Source organism: Phoenix dactylifera, chromosome 14, assembly GCF_051530095.1.
Source record: "Phoenix dactylifera cultivar Ajwa chromosome 14, Ajwa_hap1_PhDact_Kaust_v1.1, whole genome shotgun sequence".
NCBI classification, from domain to species: domain Eukaryota; kingdom Viridiplantae; phylum Streptophyta; class Magnoliopsida; order Arecales; family Arecaceae; genus Phoenix; species Phoenix dactylifera.
The window spans coordinates 18,798,461-18,819,231 of NC_143203.1; the positions used below are offsets into that span (position 1 = coordinate 18,798,461).

Consider the following 20,771-nt stretch of genomic DNA (forward strand, 5'->3'; position numbering starts at 1 on the left):
AAAATTAATCAAATTGTTGTCAAAAAAGATAGTAGATAGCATGCTAGACTCCGAACATGATACTAATTTGTGGAATCTGACATCTTTGTTTTTTATTAATTGTTTGTCCAAAAATATATTTTAATAAAAATAATATTATATCAAACAATCAAAAAGTTATGACGTTGCATAGATTTGACTAAGATTACAACATAGCATGAAATCATGCCAAAATACAAAATTTGATATGATTTTCCTATTTTTGTAATTGTTGCCCATTTATGGGATTTGAAAAAGGAAAATGGAAGAATGAATCTAGGGAAATATCTTGGTGACCTGAGGATCTAGCCTCCTTGCTCACCCTTCCACTCTCTACCTCTCTTTCTCCTCTTGTATGTTGCTCATGGTTGAAACAAAGGGAGAAAACATGTGATCTTTTCTCCCTCAATTATTGTGGGGGAGGGGTTAATTGGGCCCAAATCAATCACTTACAAGGCTGAACCGCCCGAAACTGCTTAGTTTTGCATGGTTCAACTCAACAAGGACTGGCACTGGTTTGGGCCCCATTTCGTACCAAGACCACAAGCCATCCTGGTTCGTGGTCAGTATGGTACGATATCGACTGAATTAGGTGGTTTAGTCCAGTATTGTATTCCATGACTACTACTTTGAGACCCATAGCTAGTGATGCTTCTGTTATAACGTAAAGAAAGTGATTGGCTTACACACAGTGACATCTTTAAGCTGGTGCTTAGAAATCCTATGTTAGGTTGACAGCCTATCATAGATGGCATGTCAAACTATGAAATGGATCAATTGCATATATCCTTTGTCGCATGGACTTCATTATGCAGTCAAGGCATGGGTACATATGTAAGTTTCTGGTTATTCTAATCTATAAGGCTATGTTTTGGATGATTAGAGTTCAACTCGAGAATTTGGATCAGTTGATTCTATGAAACTAGGATATCATGGTATCTAGAATCTGTAACATTTGTGCTGCTTGATTGGCCCTTAGAAATCACATTGTTATTCTCAATTTCCGATTGATGTGTTTGGCTGTACATAAATTGAATGTGAAATTAAATATTATGGAACTAAAGCAAATCAGTTCATAACAAACTTGCTTCAAAAGTTTACCCAACTCACAGATCCAAATGTCATCAGATTCACGAACCAAATACTGGATGAAATTGCATTATGTGCCAATCCTACAAGAAAAATGAAAGAGTTATGCCTTCCACAATTTTGAAAGTTGCTGGTATAAACATACAAGGTGAAACCTCCTTCCAGTTCTATATGTCTTACATGTTGTGAGTTGCAGAAAAAAATGGATTAAGAAAAAGGATATATCAACATAGTTTCTGGTGGCTTTTCATGGATAGACAAGTGGGAGGAAGAAAGAGAAGCTAGAAAGGAAGAGGAGAAACCCAATAGAGACCCTGACCCATTTGGGGCCTGCATTGCTTGGAGCGATGCCACAGACAATTTCCATTATAGTTGAATGTGGGTGTAGGAAAGAAAAGTGAAACATAATTACCAATCAGTATTACTTTTGGTTTTGGTAATAACCATAGAATTGAAGCCATGATTTAAAGAAAAAATCTCTTTCGTTTTTTTCAAAAGCAAATTCTGCATGACTTAAACATGCATCTACATCAAGGAGCATAATGTCCAAACTTTTTCTAACATGACAATAGTAATAAAGCTTATGGATAAATTGGTTACATTTTAAAGGGCCTACGATCTTGGATTGTGCAAGGAGGGAGAGGAAGAGGGCTAATGTCATGGGTCAGAGGGAAGGATATAGTGGCAAGAGAGAGTCAGGTCATGTCGGGCAGTGGGATAGTATAGAGGAGATAAAAGGGTGGGAGGATTTGGGTCTGTTACTGTGAGGGGAAGAAATGGCACTTTAATTGTCTTTGGGAGATAGAAGGGTTGGGTAGTGGGTTAGGTTTTGATGTAGATGGCTGCTATAGAGAAGACTGAGGGAACTATATATATATGCACAGAGAGATAGAACGATGCAATATAACTACCTGATTTAGTATGGAGGGAGATAGTGCTTCATGGATGGGATATGGTGGTGAAGTAGGAGGTGTTTATATGGTTGGAGAAGAGAGGTAACAAATTGTAGTTCTTTTGTTTGTGTTGCATCCTCGTTTAGCTGAACTCTAAATTATAAATCTAAAAAAAAATTCTACTTCATTTATAATTTTGCAAATAACCTTTTTGGGTTAATATTTGATTTTGAAATTCAAAATGTTAGCTTACAGGTGTCATCTGGATTTAAATTATATAAAATTATGAAACTTCTTGATTTTTTGGGACACCATACGTCGCATAAGAATATCTTCCTAGTTACCCATACCTAGGTGTCACACAAGTAATCCTTTTTAGGTGTTGAGTGCAGGTACTTTGGGATAACCAAGGAGTCTAGTACAAGGTATGCCGTATCGTACCGAACCAGATGGTCAAGAGCGTACCATGCTGTGCCGGTTCGGTATCGGTACGCAGTACGAGGGGCGTACTGACATTCGGTATGCTGAACCAGCCCCCATACTAGGCATACCAACATAGTAATAGGGTGGCATCAATATGGGGCCCGGTACCGAGATGGCGTACTTTGGTCCAATAGCATGGTAATAGTATATATCGCATGAGATGTTTAAGAGAAATAAGATGACATTGAAAATGCTGGTGACTATGTTGGCTAAATGGTCTTGTGTTAACAATATGGAATAAATATCTATCGCTTTGTGTTGTCCACACATGAATAGAAGAATGCTTACTATGTGAACAATAATATGTGTGAGGTGTGACAATATATCTGCACTGAGCCTCCGACAATAAAGTGTATCTCTAGCAGCAATATTTTCACCCACATAAGCGGACATGAAAAATTTGTGTGGTCTCTCTTTACTCATCTTTTGCATTTTATCTGAACAAAATCTTTATCCTTTTTCTTATTACCATCTTCCTTTAATAAATGCACGATATCCTCTAGTAAATAATTATTAATGGGAAAGACAGCTGAATCAACATTTGAAGAATCTTTCTACTCTACTGACTTGTAGGCCTACAAATAACAATTTAAGATATCACTATACATGGATCCAAATGCATCATTTGAGGGGGATTTATCAACTGAGTAACAATGCTCAACGGAATTCATCTTTGGCTTGGTGATAATCAAATAGTTGAGCTTAAGAACTAGTTTTGTACATCCCAGATCATTGAGCAAATCCTCTTGCTAACTATCTAACCTTTTTTTGGATCCCTAAGTGTATACACTTTCACTCGACTCTGCGGATATGCGAGCATCTTTAAATCCTTCTCTATCTTCGTTAGTTTCTATGATATACTGGAATTCTGAGTCTTGCATGTGTTGAATTAACAGGACATGATTGTTCTTTTGTATTCTTTCAGGCAGGGGACATCACAAGATACCAAATGCAGGAACGGGAGTACCTTGTAATGCTCTGAACAGATATCAGAAGTCTAAGATACCAAATGCAGGATTGGAAGTACCTTGTAATGCTCTGAACAAATATCAGAAGTCTAAGGAGCATCTTAGGAGGAGTAAGTCCCCTGACTTATTGCTGAAGTACTTATGTTCAAACATGCTTATGGAACAAATCAAAGCCCATCAAACATATTAAATGTTTAGTCCTAAACAATTGCATGGCACATTGGCTATTCTTGAATTTTAATCGTTGCATTGTAATTTACTATTTTGATTAGACTAGGGAATTGGCCAGTACTTAGGTTTTTCCTGCTTGAAAATATTTGATCTCTTAGATAGTTTAATAATGTTATATTCTTTCTAAACTGTCTATTGGCAAATTCTTAATCGCACGTCAAGTGTGCATGTTTTTGTAAATAGGAACATAAGTTGATTGGTCCAGGTTAGGTGGTCACCATTATGCTACAAATTTAATGCAGACAGCAAACATCCTGTCCCATTTGGTCGAGGAATTTTGCCTAACCCTTACACTGGACCCTTTAAGGGCCAGCCTACCTGTCTCATTGATGGTAAGCGAAGATATTTGCTGGATTGAACTTGATTTAGTTTGGTTATCCTAAGCCAAATTGTAATTCACCTTAACAGATGCATTCTACTTTATGGTGAATGAGATCTGAGCCATAACGGTGAAATGAGTGACAGACTTACAAGGCATCCAACTCTACTTATTGACATCATTAGTATAATTCCTGAAAATAGGATGGTTAATGCATCTTCAAATAGAGATGAATTATGTATACTTTACATGGAATTCTAATCCTTTGCTGCTTCTAGTGAATACAAGACTTGTGTGTCTGGTCAATATGATCTTCCTTGCATAATTATTTGCATTACATTGAGGCCTTTCTTAGACCATGTTGTCCCATGAGTAGAACTTGAGAAACCCTTGATTTCCTCTCTGGTAAACAATCAAAATGTCTTGGCATCTGAAGACATATTTTGTTATCTTCAATTCTTCATCGTGTAATGTTGCTTGACACTACTTCTCTTCCTTTAAAAGTATTGTAGTTTTTTAATACATATTTCATCCTCTTATTCCTCAAAATTATCATGCTATCACCCCCACCAAAAAAAAAAGAAGATTATCATGCTGTAGAGGATCTGACACACATATTGATTTAACAATATCAGATGCTCCAGTTCCACTTGCTACCAAAATTTACCACTTGCAAGGCAACAGTCATCTCCGATTAGAACTTGGCCATCTATATCGCGAGGCATGTGCAGAAAAGAATGGCAATGATTCCCTAACACCAGAATTAGTGCAGGACAAGGGTATGATGTCTACCCAAGTCTCATCTTCTAATAAATTATTGCATGAGGTAAACAGGGATGATGTTCCTCAAATGAAGGTTTGAAACACCTCACCTTTATTTAGATATTTACCAAGGCTAGTTAATAATTTGTTCTTTCACTTTAGTGCTCCCAATGTTAAAAAAAAAAGGCTGCCTTGGCCACTAATTGTGCCTGTCTTGATGCTTTCAAATCATGTTTGACTATGGAAGGTGGGATCTATTTATGAATTAGTATCAAATGTTACCAAATTGTTGCTTTCAATTGACTTGTTAAATTTTATTTGACACCTTATGTTTCATTTTCTGGATTTTTTTCCCTTTTTTAGATTCTCCTTATATTGGTTTTTTTGGGTCTGCTTTGACATCTGGGCACCACTTAGGCACCTGGCTAGGGGCTAGGTGGCCCCATGGCAGCTTAGCTGATTCCTATAGTCCTCTGAAACTGGGTTCTCCAATTTACATTTTCCAAGTCTAACTTCGAAATATGCACTTTGTTCAAAATGACATATGTACTAACGGATGAGCTCTCTATTTTGTGTGCATATATGCAAATGTGTATATCAGCGTACATAAGAAAAACTTCTGTAAAGATACCTCATGGCTCATAGATCCTAGAATACCTGACAGTGAGACTTGATAATAAATAATGAGAAAGGATTGTTTCACGATTGGTATAAAGTATAAACTCTTCGACAGTGGGGGACTATAAATTCTGGAATCTTTGATGACTCCTTAGCAATGGATATTTTGTTAAAAGAGAAGGGCAAACAATTAAAAATAACCATGTTATTTGGCCTTTTAAAAGCGTGCATGCCTCCTCATCATACTCCATTTTAGCCTTATTTCTAGCAGCAAAATGCTTATTGGAATAACAATTGTAAGTAAATAATTAAATATTAATAGTATTCTAAGTCAAATTAGTTTTTTGTGGGTGTCTTAGTGGTCTGTCCAGTCCAGGGGTGTTTTTGTTACTTAGTTTCCCAATTCTTGTCAAGTCTTATTTGGGACATATTTTGGGTCATTTTGATCTCTTGGTCTTATTTGTAATAGTAGTTTATGTTGTGGGGGTCTTTGGGAAAGAAGCATGAGGTGTTGGGTGAGGTTAGGTGAGAAATTTGACTTCTGAGGCAAGAAGCTTCTCCAAGAAGCCCCTAGCTTTAGATGAGGACTTGAGTGGCCTTTCTGGGAGATTGTTTTATGTTGTTTTTCTCCAGAAATGCTACTCTTCCAGCAAGGGTTTCGAGTATTGGAAGTGAGGGTTTTGAGAAGTCGAACCTTAGTACCTTCCAATCTCTCTATTGCTGCATCACATGCGAGAGGTCTTGCATTCTGCCATTGTTTTTCTTTTCTAAGCTGTGAAGCTCCAGATTTCAGGTACTTTCTTGGATCTCAAGAAATACCTGATTTTTGTGCTCTAAAGTTGATCTTAGTTTTTGTTCTTAGTGGGAGGTGGTTTTGTTTGTTGTTCTGGAATGAATCTACTTCTGTATTGTGCTGTTACTTCTGAGAAATCGTTGTTTATCTGTTATTTAGTGGACCAAATTCTCTATTAGAAGGACAGTCTGTTTATTATGCTATCATTTTTTCCTCAACTTCTTAGTCACATCCTCTCATTTCTCTGGCGATGCCTTTCCATGTAGCATTGCTCTTGCCGACATTTCTTTATGACATGATTCAAGCTTGAGAATAAAAAAACGAATGTACCTTGTTGTTTATTTCTTTTTTGCCTAATAAACCTATCTTCCCTTTTTCTTCTTATCAAGGTAAAAACATGGTCAGCATAAAGTTCTTTAAAATTATTCTGCAACTACTGTCTAGCTGTGTTACACCTTCCTTTTTGTTTTTTGACCCAACATTTAATGCTCATTTTTTATTAACATAGTTCAAATAATCAGGTGGCAGCCACCTAGTAATTTATTAAAAAACTACAAAAATAATTGACGGCCTGTTTGGCATCATCATTGTTTCTGTGTTTTTGTTTATCTAACATTTGTGAAATGGCATATGGAGATTGATATTGAATACAACATTTGCACAAAACTTCTGCTTTTCCTGCTTTTATTTTTACTCTTTTTTGAAAGTAATGGATTTGCTACCCAAAGCTCTGAAGATTTTAGAAACAATTTTAAAAATAATAAGGTTTCACTTTCATCATTCATCTTGTTCAGTCTAGTTGATAATTTATATAAACCCTAATTGCAGGTTCATGCATCTTAGTAATCTTCCAATAAATTGATGTGATGGCTTGAACTTCTATCTATTATCTCATTTTTAGGATTAAGAGAGGAAGTTAATGAAGTCAGACACAGTTAGAACTTAGAACTTAGAACACTAACAAACAAGAATAGGGAAGAAAAAAAGATGAAGCAACAATTGAGAAGATCTATGCACTCATAGGTTTCCTTATATTATAATAGATAGGTGTGTTTTGTCCAGGAGAAGATGAAATGCAGCTAATGTATATACAGTAACTGAGTTAGGAAGGAAAGAGAATATTATGTATATATGTATGTTTGTTGGTATGTGTGTGTGTATATATATATATATATATATATATATATATATATATATATATATATATATATATATATTATATATATATATATGCGTGTGCATATATATGTATATGTGGGTATATTTTTGTGAATATATGTATATATATAATTGTTCAGACATGATGGTTGTAAATCAGTCAAGACTCAAGAGTAAACATGACTTTCCAAGTTCGGATTCTTTACAAAGTCCAAATGAAGTTGATCCAAAAGTTCAAAAAGGTGGGTTAGTTTCTATGGAATTTTTTTGGACTGTTAGTGGATTGGGTCTGGGCAGCATATCCAAAATTTTCAGTAGGCCCAACAAAGTGATCCAGCTGGAACAATATAATATTAGGCCCGATGGTCGACCCATTGATGTCATCTAACTTTTGGATTTCAAGCAATTGTGAGCGTGTGGAAAACTATCGGATGACAAGGCAGTTTTAGGGTGAAATAATGCCTTTTACTCAAGTATGTTCATCTTTTTTTGTGGTTTCTACCCAAGATTCTCATAACTATACTATGAAAGGGGGCGGATGACAAGGCAGTTTTAGGGTGAAATAATGCCTTTTACTCAAGTATGTTCATCTTTTTTTGTGGTTTCTACGCAAGATTCTCATAACTCTACTATGAAAGGGGACAAAGATCCTAACTTCTAAGAGACTTCCTATTTAGAATATTTAATAATCGAGGTGAACAACAATCACCAAAATCTATCCTTCTCTTTTTTTTGACATTTAACTGGCAGTTCAAATATTAATGACATGGCAGCAAGCTAGGTTTTTTCACTGGTTTTCTCTAGATTTTTCAGCTTTTCTTTTGTGTGTTGGGGCGGGGGGGGGGGGGGGGGGGGGGGGGGGTGGAGGAAAGATTTCTTTCTCGTATCTATTAGATTAGTTGGAGTTAAGGGAAAATGAGAAAAGATGCATATTTTTTTACAAATTTTGCAGGACATTTTGTGTGAGTTAAAAATCAAGCTTAAGTATATTAATATCCATAACTGTCTACTAAGCATTAAGTTTTGTCCACTTTAAGGCATGTGGAGTATGATTTTTACTAAATTTTGCAATCAAATCTACTCAATTTTTCTTTGTGTGTTCATTTGCTATGTCGAACATATCTCTCACATCATTAGACTTAAGTAGTTTTGTTGAGACTTGAGAGTCATAATTGAAAATTTGTTTTGAGAGGATCTTTATGTCCGAAAGAAAAGAAACAAATAAAATTGCAAAATCCTTTTCAGAGCCTCTTTATTCTAAGGTTTAAAAGGAGAGGGAGCGAACTAAGTCGGATACAATTAGACAATAGCAAAAGGAGATAAAAAAGAAAAAAAGAATGGGAAGATATTTTTACTTCCTTGCAAGTTTCCTTGGATCTTAATAGATATCTATGTTCTGTGGAAAAAGAGATGAAACCCTTTCTAAACTAGGTGAGCAAGGAAGGAAAAGGTAGGATGAATTGCTTAATGTGGGCTGATTTAAGTCAACTAATCAAGACGGAAAATGAATTTTGAGTTTTGTTTCTTGACAAATAAAGCTGATCCAAAAGCCATTTGTATATCTTCTAATTATTTTGGTATTTCTCAAGTGGAAGTAACATTTGTAGGGATGTCAATGGGTCAGGTTTGAGTAAATCATGTCCAAAATTTAAATAGTCTGAAATATTTGGATTCACAAGGTAATAGCCAGGCACAATATCTTAAGTCTTGATTTAGAGCCCTATTTCGATAACTTATTGGTATGGTATAGTACTGAGCTACTGATGCAGGCCGGGAATTTGAGGACTAGGGATCCGACTGCTGAGGTCGTGTTGTGTGCATAGTGCATTGGCCTAACTCGAGTTGCAGAAGTGATTGATGAAGGATGTCCGCGAGTAAGATTACCTAGGATGCTCGATACCATTAAAATAAACTAACCTGAACAAAGCCTCTCCTACCCTGAGAGGGAACTAGGATTCTCTAGAATTGCAAAAAGAATAAAATAATAATTTTTGATTTTACAATAATTATTGATAAAAGAAAATAACTAAAAAAATAATTCTACTAGAAGGCTTTGAATCTAAACTAGAATTAGAAAGCGAGAAATATAATAGAGTTTGAAGTTAATTTAACTTAGGATAACTAGTTAGATTCTGATCAACCAAATCCCTTAATCCAACTAGAGTCATGCCGATCTTTACCTGGCTTCCTACATTACCACCGATGTTATACCAGCTTCGAGTAGAGCCTTTCAGAGTCACACTATAATAAGAGCCTTTGAGTTGCATGAAGGTTGCTATGAAGTGGCACCATGGCAAGGCAAAGTCACACCATCAAGATCTTTCACAAAGATAACTCAAAAGCTTTGATTCAATTCATTATGATACAAAAGGGAGGCGTATATGGGTATTTATGACAGAGGTCTTCCAAGATCTTTAGGCTTTCCAAATTCCTGTAAGACACATCTATCTATAAAAAATAAAGAGATAATAGCAAAAAATAGTTTTCCTAGTACGATAGGACTTCTAACTCCTCTGACAATTATTTTTAGAAGAAATAAATAAGAAAATCTAGTTAAAAATATAAGAAAAAAAAGCTCTTGCTTTTAAGGTCGCAAATGGTATCTTCGTAAATAACTGCCACTTTGTCAGCAAGGACAGATCTTCAATAAATTGGCCATAACTTCTTCATCTAAACTCCAATTATTATGATTCAAGTTGTGCTAGAAAGTCTATTTGAATATGAACAAATTAGAAGTGTTTCATCTTGAAATTCTTTCTACATTATTTTCTATGCTTTTATGCTCCTGCTACCTAGGATGCATTCCAACACTGCAAAAGTTTGAGCTCTTTGGGCACCTATAAGTCAAGTGCCACCACTTGTTTATGATGGCCATCAATTTAAACTCCTCAGGAGTTGCCCATTTTGCTTTGATGTTGCTGTTTGGGCCGTGGCACAAATCTTGAGGCAGGGTATTTTTGTCTGCATTAGGTATGCCCCCATGTTGTTGTCAAGGCCCTATGCTAGCAACTTATCGATGGTATTATGCGCCCATACCAACGCATGATACCCTACTAGAGTAAGCACAACACCTATCATATGTAGGTAGAGGGTGTATTGAGCCCCTGCAATGTACTAATACCTTACCGAGTTAGTATGATATGTCTTGGTGCAGGTTGATACTTAAAATCTTGGTCAAACATTTCAAAAGAGTTGAGCATATATGGAATGAATGTTTGGATTCCTAAGGCAACAACTGAGCATGTCGGGACATATGGGATGACACGGCAATTTATTTGAAGTTGTTACTTATTATTTGAAATTTTCTGATTTTACTAACTTTTGGCCAAGCGTTTGATTCTCAATGCCAGTATTGAAGGGAAAAGAAAGTCCTAAAGGGTTCCACTTTAGGATATCCCAAAATCAATGGAGTCTCTAAAATTAATCCTTTCCTTTTATTTTGGCATTTAATAGGGCAGCGATTATATGGATGACATGGGAATGAGATAGGTTGTCTCGCTAACTTTTTAGTTTTTAACGATTATTGGAGAGCAAAAGGTTTCTCTCTCTTGTCTATTTAATAGGTATAGACATTACAAAAAAAAAAGATATGAATCTTTTTTGAATTTTTGCATGCAGTTTGTGTGAACTGAAAAATCAAAAGCTAACTATTGTTAAGTATGCAAGATAATAGCAATGATATGATATAATAGAGAATAAGAACAAACAAAAGTAAAGCCTGGTTTGGGATCTAAGCACATATATTCACTATGCTAAGAGCTTTATCAGCCCCCTCTTGTGAAGTTGATGCAGCAGTGCAGCTCTCAAGCTATAACTTCACCTATATATTGCCTTGTGCTCTCCCCTGCCATTGCCGATAGGACCCCTTGGCATCGAATAGCTAAACTATCACCTCGATTAAACTAGAGCTCAATGCCTACCATCCCCTACCAGCAAATATTTAAATTCTGGTGGGATGGCTGAATGTCACACTGTCCCAAGCGTCGGGATGTTACAAAGACTGTGACCAGACAGGGCAGGACATCCACCATCTTCAGTGTCAAGACATGGCACATTGTTTCATGAAAAAGCCGTGATGGCCTTGTCCCACAGGAATTGAAGCTTTGCATGCCAGAGATCCCAACGGCTTAGAATGGATTTAATTGCAAACATTTAAATTAAATATAAAGGAGAACAAGTCCACATGCACACCCGACTACATCCTGGCCTTCCGTGCGATGCGAGATTGGGTGGATATGCACATGGCCATTGGGCCAAAAGCCCATAAACAGAGTCTAAAGTGGAAGATAAGAGTAACATAAGCCTTGCTCCTTTCAACTGTGGCAGAATGTGGAATGGCTGGTTCTAATATTTGAAGGTTTTCGTAGATTCCAAGATCTAATTCATTGGTATAAGACAAAAACATCACAAGAACCCTAATAAATGAATATGGAAACAACTGAAAATCAGATGAATTCTAACAGTTATATCATTATTTTTCTTAGATATCTATACCTTACAAGGAAAATCATGAGGCTTTACGTTACACGTCAAGGCTTCCACTTTCTATCGTCCGTAGACTATCAAAGAAGTGAGTCTCATTCTTCTAAGCTAGTTCTGTTTAATTCCCCTGACTGTTTATTGGATGGATTCCTTTAGATGCACATAAGACTTTCCATTCAAACATGTCTAATGATGAGCATTTATTTCACGCGTGTTTTGACTGATAGAACCTTGCAGGCTTGCATAACTTCTGATTATCTAGTTAAAGTCCAGACCGAGCAGTGATTAGATTTCTGCTTTCTCCCATGGGAAACAGACAGACATACTCCTTGGCTGCTGTCTGGAACCATGGTCAGATTCTAACACAAAGTTCAGAACTATTCTTGGGAACCTCAGGAGGATTACCATCGGCAGATAGCTTTCCAAATCATTTCAGAGAGGACAGCTATTCAAGACCTGAAGTAGTTATGGCTTCAGTGGGGATGATGAAAACCAGATATCATTCTGCACCATATGCATATCCTGCAATCTCAGGTAGAAGAAAATTTTTTTTCTCCTTTTTGTATAGATTCCTCAATCTTTCATGATGATAACAGTAAATCTCTTACTATGAGTAAAATTTTGTGAAATCAGGAGTTACATACACAATTACATCTATTACATAGGTATTCAAGTTCCTCTTACCAACACCACAGTTCATTTCCTTTGTGGAAATTCATTTGTGTGGCAAGGTGTCAGCTTTTCTCCGTACGAAGTTGTCTAATTTGTTAAGCATGATGATAGAGTTAGGATCTTTGGTTAAGTATGAATTTCATTATTAATGCATGTCTGTGGAGAGCCTTCGTGCACCATGTATGTATGATGAAAATAGCATACAAGAACAAACTCATACCATCTATATGTGATTGATTAATGGTGAGAGAGTTTATTTTAGAAAAAAAGAAATAAAGAGAAGAGTGAAAAAATAGTAGGGCAAGAAAAAGAACATTTAAGACGAGGAAGTGCAAGAAGAAGAAAAGATGGAATTAAGTGGTAACCAATAAAACCATTTAGAAACCTAATTCTATGTTCTTTAATATATGCTCTGCAGTTGCATGAGCTTAAGTTGTGTGATCAAGAAGATTAATCTTTTACCCAACAAGTAGGCTTTTTGTTTCATGGTAAGTTCCTTTTTTATCCAGAGATGCTGTGGCCTGGATTTAAGAGCCGATGATGCTAGGCTGATAGCTGGCCTTGTAACATTCTTCAATATTCCATAATCATGCATCATTCTTTAAAGTTGGACCGGATAGATGAGATAAAGCTTGTTGATAATAATTATGTTATAGGATTTTTTGTAAAGCATAGAAAAGAACTGCTTGTCTAAATAAAGCACCACCAATGATTCCTAAAAAATGCATATTCTTGTTTTTTTTGACTCATTATATCTAAACAAAATGCCCATCAACTTTTTGAATGATTTCCTATCTTTTTCCATCTCAAGCTGTGTCCTTTTTCAATAAAAGATCACTCTGTCCTGGTCCCCTTATGTAATCAAAATGTCATCCTTCATTAGGATTGTCAAAGCATGATGATTTTTTTCAAAGGTCTGCTTTAGTAAGTTTCGATCTTCTAATAGTTGAGTACCATTATCTATCCAAAGAAAATGTTCAAGAACCTTAATGGAAATCAGATTCTGGATCATGTTCCATGTTGTTCTATGCTGGCCACACTTATCGTATTGGGGCTGGTTTTGGTACCGGCCTTGCATGTGTGCAGAGGTAATTGTGTTTTACAGCCTATAGAATGATACAAAATGGTACTGCCCTGTACTGAACCCTAAACCTAAAGCCCAATCCCCAAAACCAGACCTCAAATCCTAAAATGTATACCCTGAACCAGTCTGAGCCAGCAAGGGTTTGTTTGTTGGCTGGGGAGTACTTAGAAGATCCCCATCTGACATTACTGTAGCTGTGACATTACTCTACTATAGTGTTAAGCTACACCATAATTGTATGATAGGGTAACGTAGTTAAATTGGATCGCACTATATATATATAGCTTTAGATTATTGTTTAATGCATGGACCAACTCTTAACAATATCATGAAATAATTTAAAGTAACCTAATCTGAAAAAATACAAAAAATGCTTGTGCTCATGTCATTGGTATCATGCCCACAGCATGCAGCATGTGCCATGTCAATCCCTGGTCAACATTGGCATGCACAGGTGGAGCCAGCAGGGGCAAAGGGAAGGCAAGTCCCCCCCATCCCCTGAAAATATGGAAAAAATTAAATTGGTATTATTAACATTCTTTTTGGGGCCACACTCTTCAAGAGGCAATAATATTTTTTGTTAAATGAATAACTAATGGTTAAGATAGAAGAGGTCTATTTGCCTTCTACCATAACTTTGAAGCATTTAAGATGCCAGTAGGCCCTCTTATGTGTACAGGTAATTAGCCATAGTTGTATCATTTTTAGACATAACTTAAATATCGATATTTAAAGGATGTATTCCCTACCAAAAGTTCTTAACATGTATGGATTTGTCTGTAACTTATCCTTCTGGATTGTTATAATGATGTTGTTCCAGGAAGGTTTATGGTTGGTGTAAATGGCGAATTGTCAACATGAAGTATGTATGGATTGTTTACACACATATGGAAAATGGACAGACATATACATATACATATACATATACATATACATATACATATACATATATATATATATATATATATATATATATATATATATATATATATATATATATATATATATATATATATTAGGTGTACACACACATATATATGGAGAAGGGATGGGAACTATGTCTTATACATTACAACTTTGCTAATATGCCTTTGGATTGTGAAACTAAGTATAATTTTTTCTTCTTTTGGCATTTTAATTTTTTTTATTTTATTTGTGTAAAAGGTGTAGAATTTAGGCTCTAAATTTTTGTAGCCAGCAAAAGAAATATTCATGAATCATTAATTGCTAATGTTGCACCCCCCCCCCCCCCCCCCCCCCAACCACCACACACCAAAAAAAAAAAAAAAAATCCTGGCTCCGCCACTTTGGGCATGGGATGCAATTGCGAAATCCTTGTGAAAGTAATACATGTCAAAAAAATTGATCTTCTGAGGTTGAAAGACCTCTATAATTAACAACTTAATCCTAAATCAGTCCCAGAAAATACCGTATAAAAAACTAAAATGTTGTATAAAATGATATGGTATAATATAAATCTGGTTTGCTATACATCCGACAAAATTACCTTTGCTTCACTTGACTTCCTTGAACTGCTTCAGCTGCTGATATTACTTAAGAAAAGGTCTGCTGTACATTAGTTACCTGTATTGCATGGCCCTGTCCAAAAGTTAGAATAACTTTTTTGTTCTTCAAAAAAAAGGACATGATCCTAGAATCACCTTGGAAATCAACCATCTGCACAGGAACTTTATGCCACAAAACTAGTGACCTTGGCATATATAATCCAACATGGAAAAATTCATTAAATGAATAGCTAAAAAGTCAGTATTATCTATGAACTTCTTAGTTACCTAAGAAATAATTAGAATAAACATAAAAAATTATAATTATATCCTCTTTCATACATTTAATTATATTTAAACTAATGCAAAGAAGAAACACGTATGAATTTTGTTATTTAAATAATGACCACTGCATCCATAATTTCTTAGGGAGAAAAATATTGTGAAAATCAGAATTAGGGTTGGAAATAGGCTCAGGCCGGCCCGAGGCCCATCTGGCTGAGCCGCGCTTTGAGCTAGGCCCGAAAGAGTTCAGACCGGATTTGGGCTTAAATGTAGAGCTCATTTGTTTGTCGGGCCGAGCTTGGGTATGTTATTAGGCCGGGCTGGCCCAAGCCCGACATGGAGCCCGAATCAATTTGTTTTTGTATGTTGTTATTTAAAGAGAATAATGATGAAGTAAAGGACAAATTAAAATTGGTTTAGCTGAGAATAATGTATCATGTATTTTATTTATGTTATAGGAGAAAGCCTAATTTTAACTAGCTCATTTACTTGTCAAGCAATATTATGAAATATTAAATTTCAATCGAGTTTGGGCCGGACCTATTTTTGTCCCAAACAGGTAATTCGGGTTGGCCCAATCGGATTCGGGCCAGGCTCGGCCCTAGGCTTGGGTCGGGCTCGGGCCTAGATTATCTAAAAAAATTTGGGCCTAAGCCCGGCCCGAAAAAAATTCGAGCCGGGTTCGAGTAGGGTCCTAGCTTGGCCCGGCCCAGTCTACTTCCAACGCTAATCGAAAATACCTTTATCCTAGTGTAATGAATGGAATAACTGGCCAAGCCCTCTATCATGTATAAATGGCAGGAGATTTTAATTATTAAAGCAGCCAATCAACGACCACGCTTTGAAAGTTGCAGTTTTGAGTAGCTATTGATTTTATCACCTTAATGCAGTAATTCATAATTACTGAAGATTTTACGCCATGTAGCTTTTGAGAGCTTTAACTCTTTAAGAGATTGATATTATTGAAAAATCTTACAGCTTGATTCAGGAGTTTTAAATTCATTCGAGTTTTTTGGCTTGCCTGAAGTCAAGGACAAATCATTCTAGCTTGAAACACATTAGAAATCATTTGATTTGACACAAATTTTATTTTTCTTTCTTTTACCTGTTGAGCCACCCAAGCATTGGTGGACTGGGTCAAAACAGCTGCCATGATGGTGGTCATACACAGCTTTCCCAAATTATCTGAGTTGCATGGAGTTTTGACTTGCTAGCCTTAGAAAATGATTTAAGTTGGCTCACCAAAATTCTCTTGCTCTTTTAATCCCTTAATCTTCTTAAATATACTTTACATTTTATCTTTAGTTGATCTAAGATTTAAAATTTGCAGAGAGGTTTTGCTCCATAGTTTTGCTAAATGCTAACAATCACTGTCAACTAAATGGATCCTGACAAAACATCTAATTCTTTCTATAACATGATGAATGGGATATGTAGGTAGTGCTTCATGGTATATACTTTACATAATTGTTATCTTGTTGCTGATGCAGAGAGGCTTTGTGCTTCATACCGAACTATAATTTTTGTACCATTTTTTTGAAACTATTTTCCTAACCTCTTGCCTGTCAGTAGGAGTAATATTGTTGAATTTTTTGCCCTATGTTACTCGTCTTAATAACATTCATGCCTTTTAAACTACATTTGCTTTAAATTTTCTTCCAGTATAACCCTCTTTAGAGGAGAATTTCTCTGCCAATTATTTTAACACCCACTTTAAAGGATGATCTCTTTCAGGACATTTGGGAACATGACTGAAGGATGTTTCCTAATGTTGCCTGTATGTGTTTTACAGGTTTGGCTCTGGGAACAATGCAGAAGACAAATGGGAGTGTTTCTGTGGTTTATCTGTCCATAGATTGGTTCTAACAAAGGAAGGATGATTTTTTGTACGTATTCCATAAATGGTGGAAGACATTAAAGTTTTTTTTTCTTTCTTTTCTTTTGGTGGTGGTGGGGGGGTCTTGCATTATGATATTGAGTAATTAATTTCATTTACAATCTATAGAATGCATTAGCTCATGCTTGATGAACTGCCTGTCTTCCATTTAATCAAATGTGGGTTCTCTCAGTGGAATGTCTCTGCTGCAGCCCTCACGCAGGTCAAAATGGTGATTCATTAGTAGCTTTCAAGGCTTGACCATCAAGGTGTAAGAAATTGCTCACAAAGCCATACTCCCTTGCTGGTAGAACTGATTCTTGTGCCAATGGGTCATTTTTGGTTACTTGTATCATACTCTTATGCAAAGAAAGATGGAATGGTGATTAAATTTGATATGCTTCATGGGAGGGATGGGCCATGAACAGTTTTGTTGTGCATCTCAGTCAACATGTTTTAGCACTTCATATTAGTTTGTAAATAGTTTAAACTTTAAATTATTAGCATCATCAAGCATTCTAGATTGATTACATTAACATTTTGTTATTTTAAGGTCCTTTTTTTTTGTTGATAACAAAAAAACAGTGGGGAGTACCACTAATCAGAATCATCTGGGTCAAGCACTTGGGAAACAAGTTCTTTCTATCACATGGCATGTGGAGATTTGTGTAGCTTGGTAATAGGGTTTGGTTGAATAAGTAGTTTCCAAGGCAGTATTATGTAGACCTTAGGAACTTCTTTCATGTATTTTCCATTGCCCAGTTTTTTTGAAACAATCATATTTACTTCTGTGCAATCCGATATCTTTATCTACACCTATTTGGACAAACATGGGTATGATGCCTTGTCTCCAATGTTAAATAAATGGCAGGCGACCTCCATGACAAAACCATGTCTGGCATTTGCATGGTAGTGACTCAGACTGTCCAACCACTGCGACCTCCCAAAAGATGGAAGATAATTTTAATTGCATGATGCACTTTTTTTCATGAATACCATTGAAAAGAGGAGGCTTTGCTTCATCTCCTCTTTTACTTTACCCTACCCACCAATTTATATCAACATTTGGTGCTATCTTGAAGGGCTGGATTTTTCTTTTCACTCTCTTTTTGAATTAAATATATAACTATTTATAATGGCATTTTTTTTACAATTTAGAGAGAGAGGGGCTCAAAATAGATGGCAATTTTGAAATTTGAAGGAGTAGGTTAGCTTTAGGCTGAAATCAGAATGGATACTAGTACATCTATATCTATATTTATTTTATTTGACGAATACAGATATAGATATGAATGTTAGTCGGATGCAAAAATTCAAATCCATATTTGTTTTAACAGGATGGGGTTACAAATTGGATATCAAAAGTACGGATATAAATACTAACATAAATCAGACAATTAAACTTTATGACTAAAATTAAAGATATTACTAAGTGGATGATAAATTAAGTTAATAGTAATATTAATGTGATTTTTTATTTTTTTTAAAAAGTTTATGAGTGCTATATAAAATTAAATAGGGTTATAAATGAAATTAGATATTCGGATACAGATTGGATCATTGTCTATCTATATTCATATCCATATCTATTTTTCTTTTATGGATACGGATATGGATATTAGTCGAATTCTCAAATTTCTATCTCTATCTGAATAGTTTCATATCTCAATAGATATTATCCGATCCACTTTTACTTCTAGTTAGGTCGAAGGGAGAAGGGTAATCCCCATATCGTATTCTCTAATAACAACGTTGCTTAAAGCAACACAAATTTTATTGTAGCCTGAAGGGAGGAAGATTGAGCTTGACATGGACTTTGAGTCCATGCAGCAACGTTTCTCTCTCGAGAAAAGAAATGATGCTCTCTTTATTAACTGGGTGAACTTGCTAAGTCGTAGTGGGAAGTGGCTATCCAGATAGACTTAAGTTGATTCGGAATTGGAAAGTAAATAAATTTGAGGAGGAACACAACCAAGAACTTGCTGAGAAGATGTGGTTCGTTTTCTTCGCTTACTTTCGAAGTTTGATAGTGTCAAGAGGCATGAGTTTGGCAACATGGGAGATTGTGATATACAGAAGCAGCAGATCATTGATCATGAGGAGTATCAGAATAATGGATATGAGAACATGGGTTGCACTCGGATGGACCTTTGTAATGTAACTTATCAGACAAACAAAGAGAAGACTGACGAGGGCAATACAGCCATTGTCGTCAAAGAAATTAAGCATAGGAAATGTACTGGATGATGAATCTTTTTATGCATCCTAGACCGATGGTGCAAACTACCTAATCCGCTCGTTCTGATCAGGTGATCAATTAAGGGTTGAATATGCAATCTTCGGTGATCTGTCAGCAACCCTATCCGATGGAACGGTCGGAGGCCAAAGTAGTGGTTGGATGCAAATAGCTCATTTGCTGGCTAAATTTGAATCAAAGTGGGCATAGCTTGTTAGCAAGCATTATCAGAGGCACAACAAGACGTGCGTACCTACATACATACATACATACATATGTATGTACACATATACATACATACATACATATATATATATATGTATATATATGTACATATATATGTACATATATATGTATATATATGTACATATATATGGATATATATGTATGTATGTATGTATAGCAGTGTTTGTCATGCTTACACTACGCAGAGGGTAGGGATAACTGCAAGTCCTCACAAATAGACCCGTCTGTCTCTACAAATCTAGCATGATAGATATCATGGCTGCAAGAATCTACATAGTTCTTCTATTTGGACTTCCTGCATAGCAAGCCCCACTGGGCCCCCTTTCTATTGGGGAATATTCGAGGGACAAACCCACCTGCATAGCAAGCTCCACTGGGCCCCCCTTCTATCAGAGAATGTTCGATGCGGATCGCAAGTTTTCGCATGCCCTTTCCGATCTATGGGTTGCCCCACGTGTGAGTAACATCACTCTCTTTGTTCTTATGGTTGTCATGAAGAGAGAGCATATGGGGTAAGAAGTCTTCGCAGGATAAAGAATCTTATGTATAGGAGAAAATTCCCTTCATTATTACCATATTGACTCTTGCGAAGATACTTTCGGTCAAAAATTATTAGCTTAGTAGGTTAACACCTCCTCGATGACAACGTATCCTCACCTCATTTTCCAAGCCATTGGCAAATATAACTTCACAAATGCCTCTAACCCCAAAATTATGAATAGCTCTTTCTCCCCCTAAATTATATCTCCATGTACCATATGACCATGCATGATGCCAATCACATCTGCTCGTTTCTACGGCGGTGCACCAATATTAGCACTCGTTTTTATTGGTCTTATTTATTAAGCGCTCATTTTGAAGCACCGAATAGAAACGAGCGACTGTGATTGGCAACGTGCATGTGGTGCACGTCGTATAGAATATAATTTCTCTCTCTCTCTCTCTCTCTTTTTTTTTAAGTACATCGGCTACTCACATTAATCTCGCGTGAGCGTAACCAACATTACCAAGAGAAAGTAGACTGTTCAATAACATAATTCTCTGTAATGTGTG

General features: G+C 36.1%; 1 protein-coding gene across 10 annotated transcripts in view; it reads left to right on the forward strand.

Moving 5' to 3' along the window:
- Positions 1-19,704, forward strand: part of LOC103717832 (uncharacterized) — a 53,875-nt gene extending 34,171 nt beyond the window's left edge. For 2 of the 10 annotated variants that reach the window (XM_088710800.2, XM_039116265.3), the window contains 4 exons: positions 3,409-3,561; positions 4,637-4,857; positions 12,052-12,348; positions 17,153-17,389. In XM_088710800.2, the coding sequence (XP_088566926.2) occupies positions 3,409-3,561; positions 4,637-4,857; positions 12,052-12,099 (422 nt within the window). In that variant the 3' untranslated portion in view covers positions 12,100-12,348; positions 17,153-17,389. Of the gene's footprint in view, positions 1-3,408; positions 3,562-4,636; positions 6,175-11,816; positions 12,349-17,152; positions 17,390-17,448 lie in introns of those variants that run through there. The other 8 variants (XM_088710798.2, XM_088710804.2, XM_088710803.2 and 5 more) reach the window with 8 other exon arrangements.
- The last annotated feature ends 1,067 nt before the right edge of the window (positions 19,705-20,771 follow it).